This window comes from Aquarana catesbeiana, linkage group LG01, assembly GCF_042186555.1.
Source record: "Aquarana catesbeiana isolate 2022-GZ linkage group LG01, ASM4218655v1, whole genome shotgun sequence".
Taxonomy (NCBI): domain Eukaryota; kingdom Metazoa; phylum Chordata; class Amphibia; order Anura; family Ranidae; genus Aquarana; species Aquarana catesbeiana.
The window spans coordinates 924,355,153-924,376,737 of NC_133324.1; the positions used below are offsets into that span (position 1 = coordinate 924,355,153).

Genomic DNA, 21,585 nt, shown 5'->3' on the forward strand with positions numbered 1-21,585 from the left:
CTCTTTGGTTAGATTTTCCTTCACTTCTCTGCTGTGTCACCAGAACAGGAAGTGGTGTTCAATCTCTCTCATAAGGGAACAGAAAGCAAGTAAAAATCTGACAGCGCGTCTAACCCTTCCCCACTCCATCTATATCTGAATATATAGCGTTTGGACAGGGTTCCACTTTAAATTGGGCGCCATTTTTTTTTTTTTTGTGATTAAGGTTCTGTTGTTGATGAGATGAGCGCTATGAATGATAGACAAAGATCAGTGATTTTCTAAGTGGCGTCTATGATGGTTTTCTTCCAGGTCCAAAGTCTCATTTCAGATTGAAGCTGTGAATAGTCTGGGCAGGTAATGTATTGCTATTAGTTCTCTCTAGTCTTGTCCTGCAGACAGATATACCCGGACTCCCGGACTTAGTCCTGTTATATTCTTTCTATCTTTCAGAACGGTGCCTTTGGACCATGAAGATAGCACACATTTAATTAAGACTGTAAGTACACAAGGGTCCTAAAATGAAACTTTTTGTCTTGTTTAGTTCTTTTTTATATTAATAGCACAGGGGTTCTTATCAGGGTGGATTTGATCTAAATCACCGGTAAAAAGGTTTAATTTAAATCATAGTTTTTAACCGGTTCAATACCGGGCCTTTTCACCCCCTTCCTTCCCAGACCAATTTTTAGTTTTCAGCGCTGTCGCACTTTAAACGACAATTGCGCGGTCGTGCGACCTTGTACCCCAAAAAAATTGACGTCCTTTTTTCCCCACAAATAGAGCTTTCTTTTGGTGGTATTTGATCACCTCTGTGGTTTTTATTTTTTGCGCTATAAACAAAAGAAGAGCGACAATTTTGAAAAAAACACAATATTTTTTACTTTTTGCTATAATAAATATCCCAATTTTTTTTTTAAAAAACAAATTTTTTCCTCAGTTTCGGCCAATACATATTCTTCTACATATGTTTGGTAAAAAAAATCGCAATAAGCGTATATTGATTGGTTTGCGCAAAAGTTATAGTGTCTACAAAATACGGGATAGATTTATGGCATTTTAAAAAAAAATTATTTATTTTTTTTACTAGTAATAGCGGCGATTGCGATTTTTTTTTTTTTTTTTTTTTTCATGACTGCGACATTATGGCGGACACATCGGACACTTTTGACACATTTTTAGGACCATTCACATTTATACAGCGATCAATGCTATAAAATTGCATTGATTACTGTGTAAATGTGAAAGGCAGTGAAGGGGTTAACACTAGGGGGCGGGGAGGGGTTAAATGTGTTTCCTAGGGAATGCTTCTAACTGTAGGGGGCGGGGACGTACAAGGGGAGGAGACCAATCAGTGTTCCTTCATTCTGGGAACACAGATCGCTCTCCTCTGAGCTGACAGGACGTGGATCTCTGTGTTTACACACAGAGATCCGCGGTCCGGCCCGGTTAACGGGCAATCGCGGGTGCCCAGCGGACATCGCAGCCGCCGGGCACACGCACCGGGTCCCGAACAACGCGGCTGACGCGCGCGTGCCCCCTAGACGGCCGGGAACCCGAGGCCGTCATATGACGTCCACCCAGGATGGGAGGTCCCATCTGTGGACGTCATATTACAATAGGCCGGTATTGAAGTGGTTAAAGAGCAACTGTCATCTCTGTCCTGCAGCGCTCCTCCTTTGACCCGCTGTTGACACTTTAATGCAGGGGTGTCAAACTGGCGGCCCTCCAGCTGTTGCAAAACTACGAATCCCATGATGCCTCTGCCTGTGGGTGTCATGCTTGTAACTGTCAGCTTTGCAATGCCTCATGGGACTTGTAGTTTTGCAACAGCTGGAGGGCCGCCAGTTTGAGACCACTGCTTTAATGGGACAGCTGGTGATGTGGCAGTGACACAACAAGGTGAGGGACCTGGCGGGTGAGTGGATGCCCGCTAACGGGTGCTGCCATGATGGATCTGAAATGGCAGGTGCTCTTTAAGACCCGGTTCACACTGATGCGAGTTCATAACGAATGTGATGCGTCAAAAACAATTTAAATTCCCCTGTCATCCCTAAAGTCATTGTTTTCAATGACCGTTGTTCACATACATGCTTTGCGATGCCTCTACGGATGCGATGCGTTTCGAATTTAGTCTCCATAGACATCAATGTAAATCGTTCTTGAATCGCATTGATGGTTCACATATGTGCGAATTCCACCACAGTACTCTCCACAAAAACCAGGAAGTACACAGGAAGTTAACACTTTTTTTTTTTTTTTTCTTTTTTTTACATTATGATTCCATTGGCTAGAATATTAATCGCAGCTATGTCCAACTCCTGAAATTTGCATTAAAATTGCGGTAAATTCGCACCTCACACCGGACAAAAAACGGAACAAATTCACAGCGTAGCAGTGTGAACCGAGCCTAAATGTAAGGACTTATTCTTGCTGGTAGAATCTTTGATATTTGCAAACAAAATATAGTTTTCCTTTTTAGAATAATAAGCTGTCAGGTTAGTAAAAAAGCGATATCAGAACCGATTCAATCATACAGTTTGTAGTGTACATAGATTTACAAAACAATGGGAATAAAGGAATATTCCTGAACTTTGTTTTATCTCATGGTTACTGTGAAATTGTGCAAATGCATCAATGCAGTGCATGTTATCTCAGCTTGCAAAGCTTGGATTCATTGAATAAGTTTACCAAAAATGTAAATATTGCAGAGTGTTCAGCCTCTTGCTACATAACTAAGCTCCATTTCATGCTGCATAAACGAAATTATTAATGTATCCTAAATAGAAAACTATCTTTAGATAGATTTTAACTCCAAAGTCATTTTATTAAAATTTGATAAAAATAAAAAAAATCAGATTTTAAAAAACAAACGTTGATTTTTATCCATTCTGGTTCTTATATGGGGGTAGCCTTACACCTTGGGGGTATGGGGGCCGAATCCTGAGGGGGGTATGTGACTTTCATCTTTGGATAAATGAAAATAAATAAAATAAAAATGTCTGCATTTTTTTTTAACTTGAAATCAAAGTGGAGGAATAGATCCAGCACTGTGAGCAGCGGCTCTTTGCTCTCTCCCTTCTCATAGGCTCAGAGACAGCAGCTGGAGCCATTGGCTCTCACTGCTGCACACCATGATCCAAAGAGGAATATACGTGACAAATGTATTTAGATAATATTTGCATATCCCGGAGTTCAGCTTTAACATTTTTCTATTTTGCCGTCCAGCAAAAACTGGATTATTCTCATCAGTCAGTGACCATATAATGTCTCTTCCGCAATATTTCACAACATGGAAATGCAAATATTTGTGGGTCAGATGCTAAAGTAAAGTAGGTTCTTGGTTGTGGGAAGAAATGAAAGCAAGCAGACCTGATCTATGCTAACATGAGATGTACAAACTCCATGCTGACATACTGTAGCCCTTTAGTGGGGAATGAACTTGGAGCATGAAGATATGAAAACTTAGTAAAGCAATAAGAAAAAAGAGTTTCCTTCTTTCAACTTGTTTTTGTGCAATAGGAAAAGAACAAAGGGCTGTTTGTCCCTGTGTTCATTTGCTCCGTGCTAATGGGGGCAAACATCATTAGGTTATTTTCTCTCCAGGTTGAATGTTGTTCGTTCATAAAGAAAACTGTAGTCCAGGAAAATACTGTATTGTGGCCACTAGATGGAGCTGACGATCAGAGTAAAAAAAAAAGTTTATTTCCTATGATCATCAGCTCCATCTAGTGTCCATAATGCAGTATTTTCCTGATTCAAGCTGTTCTGTATGCATGAATAACATTTAACAAGAGAGAAAATAGCCTAATAACATTTTGATTTCACCTTTATTTGCACAGATTAAATGTAGATGCAGTTTCACAGGAGGAATAGCTCTTTTATAAATACACCCCACTGTGTTTTGTTTGAGAAAATTGTGTTATGAGCTGGAAAGGCGTCACTCTATAACGCAAAATGCTTCCCTACACAGTGTCAGCGGTCAGTTGTACTTTCATCTTCCAGCTGTCTAGGAGAGATGAAATCTGATTGGTAGCTGACATTTGATAGGTAAGGCCCCTTTCGCACGGGGTGGACTGCGGCTGCGATCCGCTTGCTCAGTAGGGAATCTCTCCGCTGATCCCCCCGCTGAGCAGGCAGATGACAGGTCTGTGTTCGCTCCTCTCATGCAGACCGCTCTCCTCTATGGGTGGCCAGATGTAAACGGACTGCTTGTCTGTTTACACACAACTGGCATCCAATCCGCTGGATGGAAGGGGATTGTCTCTTTTTGGCAGATCAGATTGGATGTAGGTGGGTGGAAATTAACACGTCTGTATAAGTCTGCTGCTCCATAGAGAAGAATGGAGGTTTTGATGGGGTCCACCTGAAAAACAGCCCAGGTGGACCCGATCAGAACATCCGTGACCTAACCAGTGATACTTCCCCACTGATCTGTCACATGATTATCTTTCAGGCCTCCATGGCGGTGTATGACATTCCTGACCTGCAGGGGGCGAGAGGAAATCTGGGGTCCGTGGTCTTCTCTGAATCTTTCCTCAAGTCTGAGATACATGTTAGAGACAAAGGTATGTCATTTGGTCTCATGTTGGTAATATTTTTCCTAAGCCCCATGATTGCTTTATTAAATATATCCATAAAATATGCCTCAGTGGGTTATCACAATAGAAGACGTTGGGTGGGGTTTGAGGGGACATCACAAAATGAACAAGAGCTCTCACTCTAAAGAAAGATGGAAATCCTGGGTTTTGGATCGAAAGTAAAATTAACTTGGAAGTGATTTTTAAAGTGTTGCTAAACCCAGGACCCTGCATTCACTATATCTGGTCTCCCACAGAACACGGAAATGCAAATATTTTAGTAAATATAAACTGCTAAATACCTTTTCTCATCAGCAGTATATAGCAGTCTTGTGACTTCTATCGGTGTCTGGTTAAAGCTTGTAGGAGGAGTTTTCATTGTCCTCTGACTGTCCTATGAGGCTGCAGGACCCCTGACCCTCTCTCTGGACAGTGCTGATTGGCCCTGTGCTGATCACATTCACCCTCCCATTAAAAAAAAAAAAAAACTCTAGTAATACACACCAAACTGAGCATGTGCAGAGTGCCTCCTAGGGCTCTCTCTGTTCTATCAGCAGATGGGTTGGGAACAGTAAAAGGAGAGGATCAGAGAAGACAGGATCAAATGGCCTTTTTACACAATGCAGAGGATTAACCCCTTAGGTTCCACAGTTAGTATAACAAGCATGATTTACTGCCCCCCAAATCCCTCCACCTTGCACAAATCTTCCCCCCAAATCCACCGACCTTGCACAAATCTTCCACCCAAATGCGCCCACCTTGAACAAATCTTCCCCCCTAATCCCCCCACCTTGCACAAATCTTCCCCCCAAATGCCCCCACCTTGCAAACATCTTCCACCCAAATGTCCCCACCTTGAACAAATCTTCCCCCCTCCCAGCACAAATCTTCCCTACAAATCTTTCCCCCTCCCAGCATAAATCTTCCCCCCTCCCAGCACAAATCTTCCCCACAAATCTTTCCCCCTCCCAGCATAAATCTTCCCCCCCCCTCCTAGCACAAATCTTCCCCAATTCTGCCCACCAACACATATGTTCCCCCCCCCATTGCACATTCTAGCACATATCCCCCCTATCTTCCCCTTATTACCCTTCCTAGCACAAACAAAGCCCCCCCCCTAGTCTTACAGGAGTAGTAAAAAGGTGCGGGCTCTCTGTGCCCATCCCCCCCCCATTAACATTGTACCCACACCCGCTGCAATACCGGACAGGAGAAGTGTCAGCGAGTAGAGAGCTGGAATAACAGCGCTCCTCCATACAGCAGCCGCCCCCTTTAGATCTGGCCATGTACAGACGGGCACCCCTCCTGTTTTCCTTCCAAGGATTGTACAAAGGACAAGGAGTCCCTGTGTATAGATGAAGGACAATTCTACTATCTGTATAGGAAACAATAAGATTAATTAATGTAGGTGGTTGTGTGCGTGCGGAGTTCTTCTTTAAATTGTGCACTTTTTTCTGGAACGGTCTATTGAGATTTCCAGGGAGCAGTGTGTGGAGTGTTGGAGATTTCCATTCTCTGTGATCTGTAATCTCAGAGGACATTTTCCTCTTCTAAGCGAATGGAGGAGCCCTGTATTTATATCTGCGGGGTGTGAATGTTTATTCTGGTGCTGCCTTTTGAAGCTGCTAACCGCCCCGGTTTATTTCCAGCGGATTACACGGACAAATAAACATGGAAGTAGGAATCCAAATAAAAGGACGACCTGGTTATGAAATAATTATACACTGATTGTTTTTTCTTTTGGTTACATCAGAGGATAAAGGAAAGCTTAGATGTGTGGGAAATGTGATGAATGTAACACAACACAAGTCATTATAGAAACATCCTCCATGGTATTAAATCCTTGGTGTCCTGTACTATGGCTGGAACATGTCATAACATGTCATTGGAAGTAGGACAGGTGTACACTATATTGTCAAAAGTATTGGGACGCCTGCCTTTACACGCACATGAACTTTAATAGGATCCCAGTCTTAGTTTGTAGGGTGCAATATTGAGATGGTCCTCCCTTTGCAGCTATAACAGCTTCAACTCTTCCACACGGTTTAGGAGTGTGTCTATGGGAATGTTTGGCCATTCTTCCGGAAGTGCCTTTGTGAGGTCAGGCACTGATGTTGGACAAGAAGGTCTGGCTCTCAGTCTCCGCTCGAATTCATCCCAAAGGTGTTCTGTCGGGTTGAGATCAGGACTCTATGCAGGCCAGTCAAGTTCCTCCACCCCAAACTCGCTCATCCATGTCTTTATGGACTTTGCTTTGTGCACTGGTCCAGATCATTTGGTGGAGGGGGAATTATGGTGTGGGGGTTGTTTTTCAGGGGTTGGGCTTGGCACCTTAGTTCCAGTGAAGGGAACTCTTAAAGAGGAAGTAAACTCTGATGGATTTTACTTCTTCTTTTTTCCCCTGCAATGTAAAAGCATAATGGGCTAGTATGCACTTACCTGCAAACGAAGCCCGTGTTGTCCCCGCTGGTTGCCACATCCATCTTCACCCCCTCTTTCTTCCGGGGCCGCTGTCTCCGGCTCTGTGACTTGGAGTCAGTTACAGCACTTGCTAGTAAAGAAACGTCACAGAGGGCATCGGCGCAAGCGTATATGGTAAATATCTCCTAAACCGTACATGTTTATGAGATGTTTACAGTACCTACAGCTATTGTTATAGGCTTACCTGTAGGTACAAGTGGTTTAACTAGGTTTACAACCAGTTTAAAGGGGTTGTAAACCCTCAAGGTATTTCACCTTAATTCATTAAGGTGAAAAACCTTCTGTAGCGCAGCAGCAACCCCCCCAAGACCCCCTAATATTTACCTGACCCCGATCTTTTCAGTGACGAGAACGACCCCAGCAGCTCCAGCTGCTGTCTCAGGTCCTCATTGGATAGATTGATAGCAGCAGCAATTGGCTCCCGCTGCTGTCAATCAAATCCAGTGACTCGGGAGCCAAGGGGCGGGGCCAAGTCTGGCTGTCTGTGTCAATGAACGCAGCAGCAGGACTCGGGAGCGCGCCCGCACGAGTGTCCTATTGGAATGGGGGTCTCTGAGAGGGCAATCGATGCGGGGTGGAGCCCCTGTGTTCCACGATGTTATCTGCCCCATGTTCTATATAAAAAAATATGTAGCTGTATACCTTATTTCAGAGCGCCGCTCAGCGCTCTCGTGACTGCCCGCCGCTCTCCTCTCCTGATCTGACAAATACAGCAGGAGGGGCTGAGAATCCCCCCGCTGACGTCAGCCAGGAGGAGAGAAGAAGAGCGGCAGGCGGTCACGAGGCGCTCTGAAATAAGGTATACAGCTACATATTTTTTTATATAGAACATACACTGGGGCACATAACTTCATGGAACATAGGGGAATCTATTAAGTACACACAGTTATTATAGCAACAGGAGGGGAGGGGCAAGCACTGAGACGAGCTGACAGGCAGGGAGGGGGGGGGGGGGGGGGCTGCGGATGACGGAGGCACGTAAACTGACCACAGTGTCATCGATCAGCAGCCATGATTAACGTGGCCAGTTTACAGAGGGGAGGGCAGAATCAAACAGGTATTTTAGATGATAGAAAGGGCCAAATTACACAGCACAAGTACTGTGCTGTTATTCATGCTTTACTGTAAAGGATTAGGATCAAATTTTATTTTTATTTTTTTGGGGTTACAACTGCTTTAAATCCAGAGATTTCCCCTGCAGTCCTTTTTTGCTGGCAGATGTCATAAGACTGGTTGCTGAGCTCATCTGGAGGCACCCTGCTCTCTCCTCCTATCAGCATGCTTCTTGGTGCCACATAAACCCCTTGTCCTGCTTCTTCCTCTCACACTCTAGCCCTGCTGTACAAGGAGTGGGACTGTAAGAGGCCGATACCAGGTCATATTCAGCTACTTCACACGGTTTACATGTAATAAATAAATAAATAAATAAAACCCATTTAATGATGTCTTAATGATTGCAAAGCTGCATTTCTTTGTGTCTTTATATCTGCTTGGAGTTTAGCATTAAGGTTTCTAAAAAGTGATGAGATCATTTGCATTTCTTCATTCTCATAAAATGTCTCCTCGTTTTTTTTTGTTTTCAGATGGAGAGATCACATCAGACAATAGATATGTCATTCTTACTGCTGCTATTCCTCGTTTTATCTCCTGGCTGGTAAGTACTGGGTGTAATGAGGGCGCATGGTTGGTGGCAGAAGGATCAGAGCCATATACACATAGACCTCATTAGTCATGTCTAGAATGGCATGATCTCTAAACACATCCATCCTGCTATACAAGGCAACCCGGCCTGACAAGCTCCTTTTATGGACACTTTCAGATAAACTTGAACTTATTACACAGCTCCTAAACCATCTGAAATACAGAGTGGGGGAGATTTACTAAAACTGGAGAGTGCATAATCTGGTGCAGCTCTGACCAACCAATCAGCTTCCAGGTTTTATTGTCAAAACCTAAAGTGATTGTAAATGTTGTTTGTTTTGTTTTGTTTTGTTTTGTTTTGTTTTGTTTTTGTTTTGTTTTTGTTTTTTTAATACCTACCTCCTCTGTGCAAGGGTTTTGCACAGATCTGCCCGATCCTCCCTTTCTGGGGTCCCCCGGCGGCGCTCCTGGCCCCTCCTCTTCATTGAGTGCCCCCACGGAGAGACGCATTCCATTGCGGGCACCCGTGCGGGTGCGCTCCAGCTCCCCAGTCCTGTTGCTGCATCCATTGATACAGACAGCAGGACTCGGCCCCGGCTCCCGTGTCACTGGATTTGATTGACCGCAGCGGGAGCCAGTGGCTCCCGCTGCTATCGATCTATCCAATGAGGACCCGAGACAGCGGCTGGAGCTGCTGGGCTCCTTCTCGTTGATGCAAAGATCCGGTTCAGGTAAGAAAAAGGGGGGCTTTGGGGGGCAGCTGCAGCACAGAAGGTTTTTCGCATTAACCACTAGCCGACCAGCGCACAACGATGTACATCGGCACAATTGCACGGCTGGGCAAATGGGCGTACTGGTACGTCCCCTTTAAATCGCGGCATTGTGGGCACTGGGGGCCCGCGATCGTGTCACAGAACAGAAGAATGGGGAGATGCCTTGTGTAAACAAGGCATTTCCCCATTCTGCCTACTGACATGACAAAGATCTACTGCTCCCTGTCATGTCAGTGGTAGTCCATCACTCCCTAGGACACACTTAACCCCTTCATCGCCCCCTAGTGTTTAACCCCTTCCCTACCAGTGTCATTTATACAGTAATTGCATTTTTATAGCACTGATCGCTGTATAAATGACAATGGTAAATGGTGTCTGATGTGTCCACCATAATGTCGATAAAGTCATGATAAAAATCGCAGATCGCCGCCATTAATGATGAAAACATAATAATAAAAATGCCATAAATCTATCCCCTATTTTGTAGACGCTATAACTTTTGCGCAAACCAATCAATATACGCTTATTGTGATTTTTTTTTTTTTTTTTTACCAAAAATATGTAGAAGAATACATATCGGCCTAAACTGAGAAAGGAAATTAGTTTATTTTTATATATTTTTGGGGGATATTTAGTAAGTAAAAAATTATCGCTTTTTTTTGTTTAGAACGCAAAAAATAAAAACCGCAGAGATGATCAAATACCACCAAAGGATAGCTCTATTTGTGGGAAAAAAAGGACGTCAATTTTGTTTAGGTGCAACGTCGTACAACTGCGCAATTGTCTGTTAAAGCGACGCAGTGCCAAATCGCAAAAAGTGCTCTGGTCAGGAAGGGGGTAAATCCTTCCGGGGCTGAAGTGGTTAAGGTCAAAAAGCTCAAGACTTTACAACTCCTTTAATTAGACAAGCTGAAGGTAGAAGCCCATTGGCTAGCATGCACAGCTGCCCCAGGTTCTGAGTGCTCCAGTTTTAGTCAATCTTCCCTCTATGTATAGGAGATGCGGTCTGACATAGGGTAATCACATGCGGTAAAGGTGAAAACCGGAGCTAAACCTCTGCACAGTTCATACCGGCCTCTACTGGGAGGGCTCATCCACATGGGTGCAGAGGGTCACACTGTACACCCACTGAATTCAGTGTGTTTTTGCAACCAGTGTTTAGATACAGACATGGCCAGCAACCTGTATAAATTGCTGACGGACGCCGGGGCTGTGTACAAACCTGGTTACATGTGTTTGAGGATATATAAGCAGCCCATGATGCAGACAGTGCGTGTCCAGGGCTGCTCATCCAACGCTTGTAACTGCTCGGAAGTGTGTACAGCATGGGTGCTCAACCTGTGGCCCTCCAGCTGTTGCGGAACTACAAGTCCCATGAGGCACTGCAAAGCTGACAGTTACAAGCATGCCTCCCAAAGGCAGGGGCATGATGGGACTTGTAGTTCTGCAACAGCGGAGGGCCACAGGTTTGAGCCCCCATGGTGTGCAGCAGTGTTTCTCAAACTTTTTTGTCTTGCGGCGCACCAAATAGATCTAAAAATTTTCACAGGACAACCCTGAAAAGATTCAGGCTGGGTTTATACCAATGCGAATTGGATGTGGGTTTCTCTGCATCCAATTCGCAGGATAGGATATTGTGACCATCTCTCTATGGAGCCGGTTCACATATCTCTGCTGCGGCTCCTGTGCGAATTTGCAGAGGGGTCCTGTGTGTCTTTTTGGTCTGTTTTCAGGTCCAAATTCAGCCCAAAAATTGGGGTTGAAATCAGACCTGAAATGGATGGCGGGGACGCACTGGACCCCCGCTGTGAGCCGCATACAAAGATAGTGTGAACCCAGCTGTAACAATTTTTGGGGTGAAGAACTTACTTATTTTTACATATATATTTAATTTTAAATTTAATGTGAAGGATGTGCCTGCTTTCAAGAGCAAATCAGATTGAAGTGATTGTAATCTTCTTTGTACCTTCGCTTGCTTCCTTGCTTTTCATTTAAATGATATGTAAAGGTTTGTTTAAAAACAAAAACAAAGAAGTCATACTTACCTCCTCTGTGCAGTTGGATTTGCACAGAGTGGCCCCGATCCTCCTCTTCTGGGTGCCTCAGCGGTGCTCCTGGCTCCTCCTCTCTTCGAGTGCCCCGTTGGAGAGTTGCTCTCCCTCGGGGCACTTCTGCGGGCGTGCTCCCGTGTCTTGCTGTGTCTATTGACACAGACAGCAGGACTTGCCCCCGCCCCTGGCTCCCGCATCATTGGATTTGGTTGACAGCAGCAGGAGCCAATGGCTGCGCTGCTGTCAATCTAGCCAATGAGGACCTGAGACACTGGCTGCAGCTGCTGTGTTCATCCCCGTCGCTGGAAAGACCGGGTTCAGGTAAGTAAAAGGGGGGGCTCTGGGGGGCAGCTGCATCACAGGAGGTTTTTCACCTTAATGCATAGAAAGCACCTCGAGGGTTTACAACTCCTTTAACAGTTTCCATTTCAGAGTTCCAGACTTGATTAAGTATTTCTCCATCACTAAACAATGAATAAACTTTGTTTATAAGCATCAATGTTGGAATGGCGCAGTCTCTATTATTATAATATAATTGGAGTGATCGAGTTCTCTGGAGATCTCGCACAAGTCTCGTGTTACGAAACGAACCAATGAATGACAGAGATTGCGTTTTTTTTATATGTTATTTTTTTAACTTTTGCGACATTGCTTTACCATTTAATTTTTCGATTATGTTTAAGGTTTTAAAATGCTAGCGATTTTTTTTTTTTTTTATATTTTTTAAAACTCCCACGGCACACCTGCAAATCTCACGCGGAACACAGTTTAAGAATCACTGGTGTACAGCTATGGCATCCCACATTGATCTGTACAGGCTGCTGATCATAGGTGTACACAAACAGCAGGCACAGCAGTTCTGTCGGTGTACAGCCCTCTACTTTTGTGTAAATGAGCCCTTGGGGGCCTATTCACATTAGCTGCTGTGTTACAGTACAGTCATTGGTGTGCAGTTCGATGAAGTAGGATTACTGCAGTGGGGGAAACGCTGATCATGGTGCATCGCATTGTTCACTTATTTTTTTTTTTTCAAGAACTTTATTAAAATGTCACATCGTGACACTTTATTAAAGCGTAGTTCCACCTATTTAAAAGTCAACCTCTACAAAAAGTGTCGCTGCTGACTTTTAATAATCGTACACTCACCTGTCCCACGATCCAGCGATGCAGTCGAACGAAGCCCCGCTCCTCTCCCCCTCTTCTCTGCGGCGCCCAGCTGTGGCTTCACAATTGGGCATGCACGAGCCGCTCTGCGCGCTTTGAATGGCCGGGCAATTTTCTGGGACCTGTGACGTGTCCCAGAAGACTGCAGGGAGGGAGGGGGAGAGGGGAACTTCCTTCCGGTGCTTAAAGTGGAATTAAACCCATCGGTTTAACTGTTTCCCAAGACCAGGCATGCTGTGAGTGATAACTGTAATGCTATGTACACACGATAGGATTTTCCAACAACAAAACCGTGGATTTTTTTCTGAAGGATGTTGGCTCAAACTTATCTTGCATACACACGGTCACACAAATGTTGTCGGAAATTCCGAGTGTCAAGAACGCGGTGATGTACAACACGTACGACGAGCCGAGAAAAATAAAGTTAGTTAGCCAGCGAGGCTCTTCTGCTTGATTCCGAGCATGCGTGGAGTTTTGTGCGTCGGACTTGTGTACGCACGATCGGAGTTGTTGTTGGAAAATTTTAGAACCTGCTCTCAAACATTTGTTGTCGGAAATTCCGACAACAAATGTTCGATGGAGCATACACATGGTCGGAATTTCTGACAACAAGCTCACATCGAACATTTGTTGTCAAAAAATCCTGTCGTGTGTACGCAGCATTACAGTTGTTTGAGCTCTCAACTGAACTGTCAGACCATCAAATGGCTGATGTCATAACTGATCACATGTGCAGCACCATGGCATCTGCAAAGTAAACAAAGGTTAAGATGGAAGCTTCCTTGGCTGTAAAGGATAGAAGGGTTTAGTTTCGCTTTAAGTACACTTGCTCTTGGCATGTTGGGGGGGACAATGGTGTTCTAAGAGAAATTGAAGCGCCACATTCAGAAGTTGAGTCTGAAATGAAGTTTATTCCAAATACTAATTGGGTACAATAGCCAATGCGTTTCTGAGGCCCGACACCGCCCCCTTCATCAGGGATAGCAGAGTGTGAGTTCACAGTGTAAGATTCAAGACAAAAATCACATTATTATTATTATAATACACGATTTATATAACGCCAACAGTTTACGCAGTGCTTTACAATGTAGAGGGGGACAGCACAATTACAGTTCAATACAGAAGGGACAGGAGGGCCCGGCTCGTAGAGCTTACATTCTAAAGGGAGGGGGTGGTGGTACAAAAGGTAATAGATGCGGGGAATGATTTGATGGGGGTGGCTCGGGGACAGTTGTTAGGTGGGTGTGGGATAGGCTTCCCTGAATAAATGAGTTTTCAGGGATCTCCTAAAGGTGGACAGGTTAGGGGCCGATCGGACATACTGGGGCAGGGAGTTCCAGAGGGTAGGAGAGGCTCTGGAGAAGTCCTGAAGGCGAGCATGAGAGGAGGTAACATATAAGTAAACATATAAGTAACAAATAAGTAAACGTTCAAATATAAGTAAATGTTACTTGTCTTGAATACCTGACTATGAATTTAAGTCCCGACACATACGAGGGCGACACTGCAGTGCAAATTGCATGTGATGTCTGTGCGATGCAAATTCAGCCATACAGATTGTATGGCTGAATTTTCATCGCATTCAGACCAAAGTCGCACAGGACTCTTTTTTTTTTTTTTGGTCTGCGCTGAAATCGGATGACACATGCGATTCGATTCATGTCCAGACTGACAGTTCGCACTGCAATATGCGAATCGATCTGCGGGTGCCATTAACTTTGTATTGACACTCCCAGCGGTTCGCATATGAAATTGTGAACTGCTTGCGAGTCGGGTGCAATGCGAAAACCCGCACTGGAATCGCAGGGGTTCTCGCATTGCACCAGTGTGAACCGAGCCTAGCACTAGATTAAGCCCTGATGAAGGGGGAGATGTCGGGGGCCCCGAAACACATTTTAGACTAAAATTTCTGTGTGTAGGTCTGCGATATCCCATGATGTGAGGAAGGTGCCTACCCACCAACCAGATGCCTTATGGATACACCAACACAATAGTGCCACCAATTGGAGCATAAAACAGTCCTATATCTTTAGCTTCAGGTTCCAGCTCCATACATTTACCCCGAGCATTCCAATGGTGTTCTGAGAACACGGGTTGGGGTTTAAATTCTGAAGTGATCTCGGGGCATCTTCACCGAACTGTATAGTTTATCTAATGATATTGGCCCTGCAGGTGATAGCTGTTGAGGTCCCTCCCTGTATTGTGCAACCGCGCCAAAGTCAAGTATATATCTCTATCGCACACCAGACTGGAAAGTGGGGTGTTGAAACAACAGGTGAATGGTGTCACGGCAAACAGAAGAAAAGTATGTTGCCAACACATCTCATGACTTTGGTCTGACATGTCACATAGCCTTATGGCCCTTTTTGGCCTGTTTTTTCTATTCTAATTGATTCTGTTCTTTTCTATTCTATTCCTTTAATTTCTGTTCTATTTTATTCTATTCTTCTATTTTCTATTCTCTTTTGTTCTTTTTTACTCTATTCTGTTCTTTTCTCTTATTTTCTATTCTGTTTTACTCTATTCTATTCCTTTATTTTCATTCTATTTTATGCTGTTCTTGTTTTCAAATTTCATTTAGAATTTTGACCAAATTTTTATTTTGTTATTTTGGATTAGTTACTATTATAATTCGGATACATCCGAATCTTCGACTAACGAAAAATTAGTCTGATTTTTGATTTGGAACGAAACAAACCGCATATGTCTACTTGAAAACATAGCGTAGTTCAAGTCCAAGGAGTTGGATATAAATGCGTTTACTGTGCCATAGACAACAGCTACAAACATGCCTCCGATATTCAAATAAGCTCGCCATGCATATTCCAATCTATTTAGATTTTTGAAAATTGTGACCAATTAGGGGGCCTTCTGAACAATCCATTTAGTTTGTATCCGATCAGGCAGGCCCTCACTTTACATTGGTAGGTTTAAAAGACATTGTACAGACAGATGGTAATATGTATGATCAGCTCGCTCTATGCTAGTTGTGCGTTTTTGTTTTTTTTTTTTGTTTTTTTTTTTTTATACCTTGTCCCAAATATTTATCTGTTTTCTTTCCAGGTTGAGGAGAATGAAGTAAAACTTTCCGAGAAAGCACTGAATTCGGTGAAGGTGAGATTATATGAAGTGAGGAGAGATCTGTATGTGGTTCCAGCTGGGGATGGCTCTCATCTAACTGATTGGTGGTTTCTTTCCAGGAACACGAATCATTCTTGGGGACTTTCCTGTCCGGTGGGGACGAGACCTACATGTGTTCCAGCAGTCGGCACATTTCACCCGAGGAAGGTACACACCATCACAGGCTCATTGGTGCATGGTATTAACAGTATTTAGCTACTCCAAACTGAAATGGCGATGGCGTATCAATTGCTTAAAGTGTTACTAAACCCAGCAATATGAAATAGTTCATCCGCCACCCCCAACAGTGCTCACAGCTTATAAATCTTCTTTTTACATTAACCACTTGCTGACCAGCTGCCGCAGTTGTACTGCAGAAGAATGGCGCGGCTGGGCGAAACGACGTAATGTTACGTCGCTTCGCCCTGTGACACACCGAGAACCAGGATCTGTGTGTGTAAACACACAGTTTCCGGTTCTCTGAGGGGAGAGGAGACAGATCGTCTGTTCATACAGAGTTTGAACAGCGATCTGTCATCTCCCCTGCACAGTCCCATCCCCCCTTCAGTTAGAACACACACTAGGGAACACAGTTAACCCCATGATTGCCCCCTAGTGTTAACACCTTTTCTGCCAGTGACATTTTTACAGTAATCAGTGCATTTTTATAGCACGGATCGCTGTATAAATGCCAATGGTCCCACAAATTTGTCCGATGTGCCCACCATAATGTCGCAGTCCCGATAAAAAACGCATATCGCCGCTATTACTAGTAAAAAAAAAATTAAATAAAAATGCCATAAAACTATCCCCTATTTTGTAGACGCTATAACTTTTGCACAAACCAATCCAAATACGCTTATTGCGTTTTTTTTTACCAAAAATATGTAGGAAAATACATATCGGCCTAAACTGAGGGAAAAAAATGTGTTTTTTTTTTTTTATATATATTTTTGGGGGATATTTATTATAGCAAAAAAGTAAAAAATATTGCGTTTTTTTTTTCAAAATTGTCGCTCTTTTTTTTTTTTTTGTTTAAAGCGCAAAAAATAAAAGCCGCAGCGGTGATCAAATACCACCAAAAGAAAGCTCTATTTGTGGGAAAAAAAGGACGTCAATTTTGTTTGGGTGCAACGTCGCACGACCGCGCAATTGTCAGTTAAAGCGATGCGGTGCAGAATCGCAAAAAGTGCTCTGGTCAGGAAGGGGGTAAAATCTTCTGGGGCTGTAGCGGTTAAATACTGCCACTATATACCTTTTTGGCTGATCTGTATACCACGGTCACGTGATAAACTGCAGGATCTGCCTGAGTGCTGAGTGTTCATGTAGGAGGAGATTTCCACTACAGCCTGTGTGCTCATACTGTGGGAGGCAGATCATCCATCAATCAAGATGTGACATCCCACCCATTGTTTTCTTTTTTAGTTACTGGGCATGGAGGAGGAGGGAGGGACTGGGCTGTCATTTAGGATCCGTATACACGGATTCATACACCTTGAAATTTTCCACATTTTGTCATATTACAACTAAAAACATGAATGTATTTTATGTGATAGACCAACACAAAGTGGCATATAATTGTGAAGTGGAAGAAAAATGATTTTCAACATTTTGTACAAATAAATATGTGAAAAGTGTGGGGTGTATTTGTATTCAGCCCCCCTGAGTCAATACTTTGTAGAACCGCCTTTCACTGCAATTACAGCTACAAGTCTTTTTGGGGATGTCTCTACCAGCTTTGCACATCTAGAGAGTGATATTTTTGCCCATTCTTCTTGCCACAGATTCTCAATTGGATTTAGTTCTGGACTTTGACTGGACCATTCTAACACATGAATATGCTTTGATCTAAACCATTCCATTGTAGCTCTGGCTGTATGTTTAGGGTCGTTCTGCTGGAAAGTGAACCTCTGCCCCAGTCTAAAGTCTTTTGCAGACTCTAAAGCCCCATACACACTATCAGATTTTCTGCTGATTTTTGTCTTCAGATTTACCAAAACCATGTAGTGCAAGGGCCTGCCTGATTGCATACAAATTTAAACTCTAAGGTTTGACCTCATTATATATATCTTCCCTGTCCTTGCTGAAGAAAAGCATTCCCACAACATGATGCTTTCACCGCCATGTTTCACAGTGGGGATGGTGTGTTCAGGGTGATGTGAAGTGTTGCTTTTCCGCCTCACATAGCGTTTTCCTTTTAGGCCAAAAAGTTCAATTTTGGTCTCATCTGACCAGAGCACATTTCTCCACATTTGCTGTGTCCCCCACATGGCTTTTCGCAAACTGCAAATAGGACTTCTTATGGCTTTCTTTCAACAATGGCTTTCTTCTTGTCACTCTTCCGTAAAGACCAGATTTGTGAAGAGCACGACTAATAGTTGTCCTGTGGACAGATTCTACCACCTGAGCTGTGGATCTCTTCAGCTCCTCCAGAGTTACCATGGACCTCTTGGCTGCTTCTCTGATTAATGCTCTCCTTGCCCGGCCTGTCAGTTTAGGTGAACGGCCATGTCTTGGTAGGTTTGCAGTTGTGCCATACTCTTTCCATTTTCGAATGATGGATTGAACAGTACTCTGTGAGATGTTCAAAGCTTGGGAGATTTTTTTATAACCTAACCCCGCTTTAAACTTCTCCACAACTTTATCCCTGACCTGTCTGATGTGTTCCTTGGCCTCCATGATGCTGTTTGTTCACTAAGGTTCTCTAACAAACCTCTGAGGGCTTCACAGAACAGCTGTATTTATACTGAGATTAAATCACACACAGGTGGACTCTATTTACTAATTAGGTGACTTCTGAAGGCAATTGGTTCCACTAGATTTTAGTTAGGGGGTATCAGAGTAAAGGGGGCTGAATACAAATGCACGCCACACTTTTCACATATTTATTTGTAAACAATTTTGAAAACCATTTATTATTTTTCTTCCACTTCACAACTATGTGCCACTTTGTGTTGGTCTATCACATAAAATTTGGTCTATCCCAGTAAAATACATTTTTCGTTTTTGGTTGTAACATGACAAAATGTGGAATATTTCATGGGGTATGAATACTTTTTTAAGGCATTGTGTGTGTATATACCTATATTCATGACCCCACAGTCTTCCACCTGATAGTCCCAGTTTTGGCGACCAATTCCCCAAAGCTGCTTTACATGCTGGTCTCTGATCAGTCATGTCACAGCCCAACGCCATCCCATACAATGCAGGACAAGTGACCAACTCTTTAGGATGGTAGGAGTGCCTGCCGACAATCCAGCCTTGGAGAGAGGAAGACCAGACCACTATCAGTTTTTTTTTTGTTTACAGGTTAAGAGAAGTATTTAGCAGTCCTTACACAAGTTTTTATTTTTTTATTTTTTTCCCACTAGTGGATTGAACGAAAAACAAAAAAAAGATGACTATTCCCCCATCCACACACTCGAGGTGGTTGCAGGAATCCTTCCACTGAGCCTTTCTATTCCAACAGCGGGGAGACTTCCCCACCATCAGTATACACTGATCAGTGCTGCCAGCTATAGCCAGCAGTGCGGATCAAGCAGAAAAAATAAAATCTGATGGTTGTTGTACAGAAATCGATTGGTAGATTGACTTCTATACAACCACCCTGCTCATAAATGGATCAAAATTCGCCCGGTTCAGCAGTTTCATGTATTTCGGCTTAATCTATATTAAATTATCACCCATTTAAAAAAAAACAAAAAACGCTAGTTCTTTTATCAGTTTGGAGGAGGGGTGACCAGTAACATTTTTGGTGAAGTTGGCGGTAGCTCCAGACTGCTGTACACAAGTCGCCTTCACCATAACATTAGCCGCAAGTGAGGGGCGCTGCTTAGGGCATCCTGTTCTCAACATACAGACAAGAAAGTGAATGTATTAACATGTATTTCTTTTCTGTTATTAAACATTAATACTATATTTGTGTCTTTTCTCAGGTAAACTGTTCTTCTTTTCACACGGCGTCCTATTTGTTCACCCCACCTATGGCAGTGTTAGCATACCGAGGAGTCACATGACTTCCGTCAAGTTCTATGATGGCGTAAGTATATTTCTGAGTTTTATTCTCCCAATGTAAGAAGTAGCAGTAATGACTTGTTTTTTTTTTTTTCCTCCCATCTTTTGGAATTGCTAGCAATCAAGCTGTTTCTTGAAAGTGGTGCATGTCGTCTCTGGACTATTGCTTTCATAATCCAATAGTCCTTTGCTCCTTTTTTATTTTGTTTTATTTAATTTTATTCCCATTTTTTTTTTTCAATTCTTTTATAATTGATGCTCTCTGATGCCCTTCAGTTGAGCAATCTAATCACACAGTAGCAAAGGGCAGTTCATACCACATGCAGTCCAGTGCGTTTTTTTTTTTTTTTTTTCTGCATCAAAAACGCATGGAAAGTAGGTTATTTGGTTTCCAATGGCATAGTTGATACCAGTGCGGTCAGTTCCAGGGCGTTCCAGAAAAAAAAAGCAGAAGATGCTGCATTTTTCCTGCACTGGACTATACTGGAACGCAGTAAACGCATCAAAAAATGCACCAGACCCCAGTACAGTGAAAAAACAGGAAAAAAAACATCTGGAATCGCATCAAAAATGCATCGGAACTAGGGTTGCCACTTCATCCCTTTAAACCCACACACATAATAATTAGACAGGCTCTGTGGCTGATTAAGATGGTAATTAAACTCACTTGGTGCCTTATCTGCATTAAATTAGCCTCAGAACCTGTGTACTTCATATGTTTTGGGTTTAAAGGGATGAGGGGGCAACCCTAACTGGAACACGCCAAAAACACGCATGCAAAAATGCATACGGAACGGATCTGGAGTGTGTTTTTGTGGTTGGCCATAGATGGATATTTTTTTTTTTTTTTTCATTTGATCAGCCAGCGGGCTGATTTAAAAAAAACTAAAATGATTTCCCATCCACAGAAGTACGCTTTAATTCTGTTAGGGCTCATTCACACTAGCGGTTAGGGTGGTAAAACCTCACGAATGAGCTGCACTTTTACTGATCCTTACATCAGGTTTCCCGTCGAAGCCCCCCTTATATCAGGGTCCCCGTCAGGAAACCCCTTACATTAGGATCCCCATCGGAACCCCCTTACATCAGAGTCCCAGTTAGGGTTGCCCCCTCATCCCTTTAAACCCAAAACATATGAAGTACACAGGTTCTGAGGCTAATTTAATGCAGATAAGGCACCAAGTGAGTTTAATTACCATCTTAATCAGCCACAGAACCTGTCTAATTATTATGTGTGTGGGTTTAAAGGGATGAAGTGGCAACCCTAGTTCCGTACATTAGCATCCACCTTAGGAGTCCCCCCTAACATCAGGGTCTCCATCAGAGCTCCCCTTACATTAGCGTCCACCTTAGGACTCTCCCTTTTATAGAGTGCTCCCCTTACATCTGGGTCCCCCCTTTAGGAGTGGGCTGACAACACAGAGCATTTTTGTGGACTTAGTGGTGTCAGCCCTGCCAGGTTGTCTTTTGCTAAACTACTATGTAATGCACAGATATGACAAAACACTTTCAATTTCATATTTAATGGACCAGAAGGGAGCAAAAAGAAGAAATCCATTGTTAGGGTTTACATACACTTTAATTGGTGGTCACATCTTCCAGGTTTACTTGGTAACATCTTCCTGCCGTATTTTCATGGTCTGTCTCTGCCATTCCCAAAACCGCATCTGGACTTTCATCTTTCTAACGTTTTCCATACACTATTAGATGTTGTGTTTTTTTTATTTATTTTTTTGGTCTGTGGGCTGAGAAAAATTAATCGAATAGATTCATCCATCCATCGTA

General features: G+C 43.2%; 1 protein-coding gene across 1 annotated transcript in view; it reads left to right on the forward strand.

Moving 5' to 3' along the window:
* Window positions 1-21,585, forward strand: part of DNAAF9 (dynein axonemal assembly factor 9) — a 174,044-nt gene that overhangs the window by 77,259 nt on the left and 75,200 nt on the right. Inside the window, 7 exon segments of the mRNA XM_073611027.1 lie at window positions 292-336; window positions 433-478; window positions 4,433-4,544; window positions 8,621-8,691; window positions 15,730-15,780; window positions 15,867-15,954; window positions 19,722-19,825. Coding sequence (XP_073467128.1) covers window positions 292-336; window positions 433-478; window positions 4,433-4,544; window positions 8,621-8,691; window positions 15,730-15,780; window positions 15,867-15,954; window positions 19,722-19,825 — 517 coding nt within the window.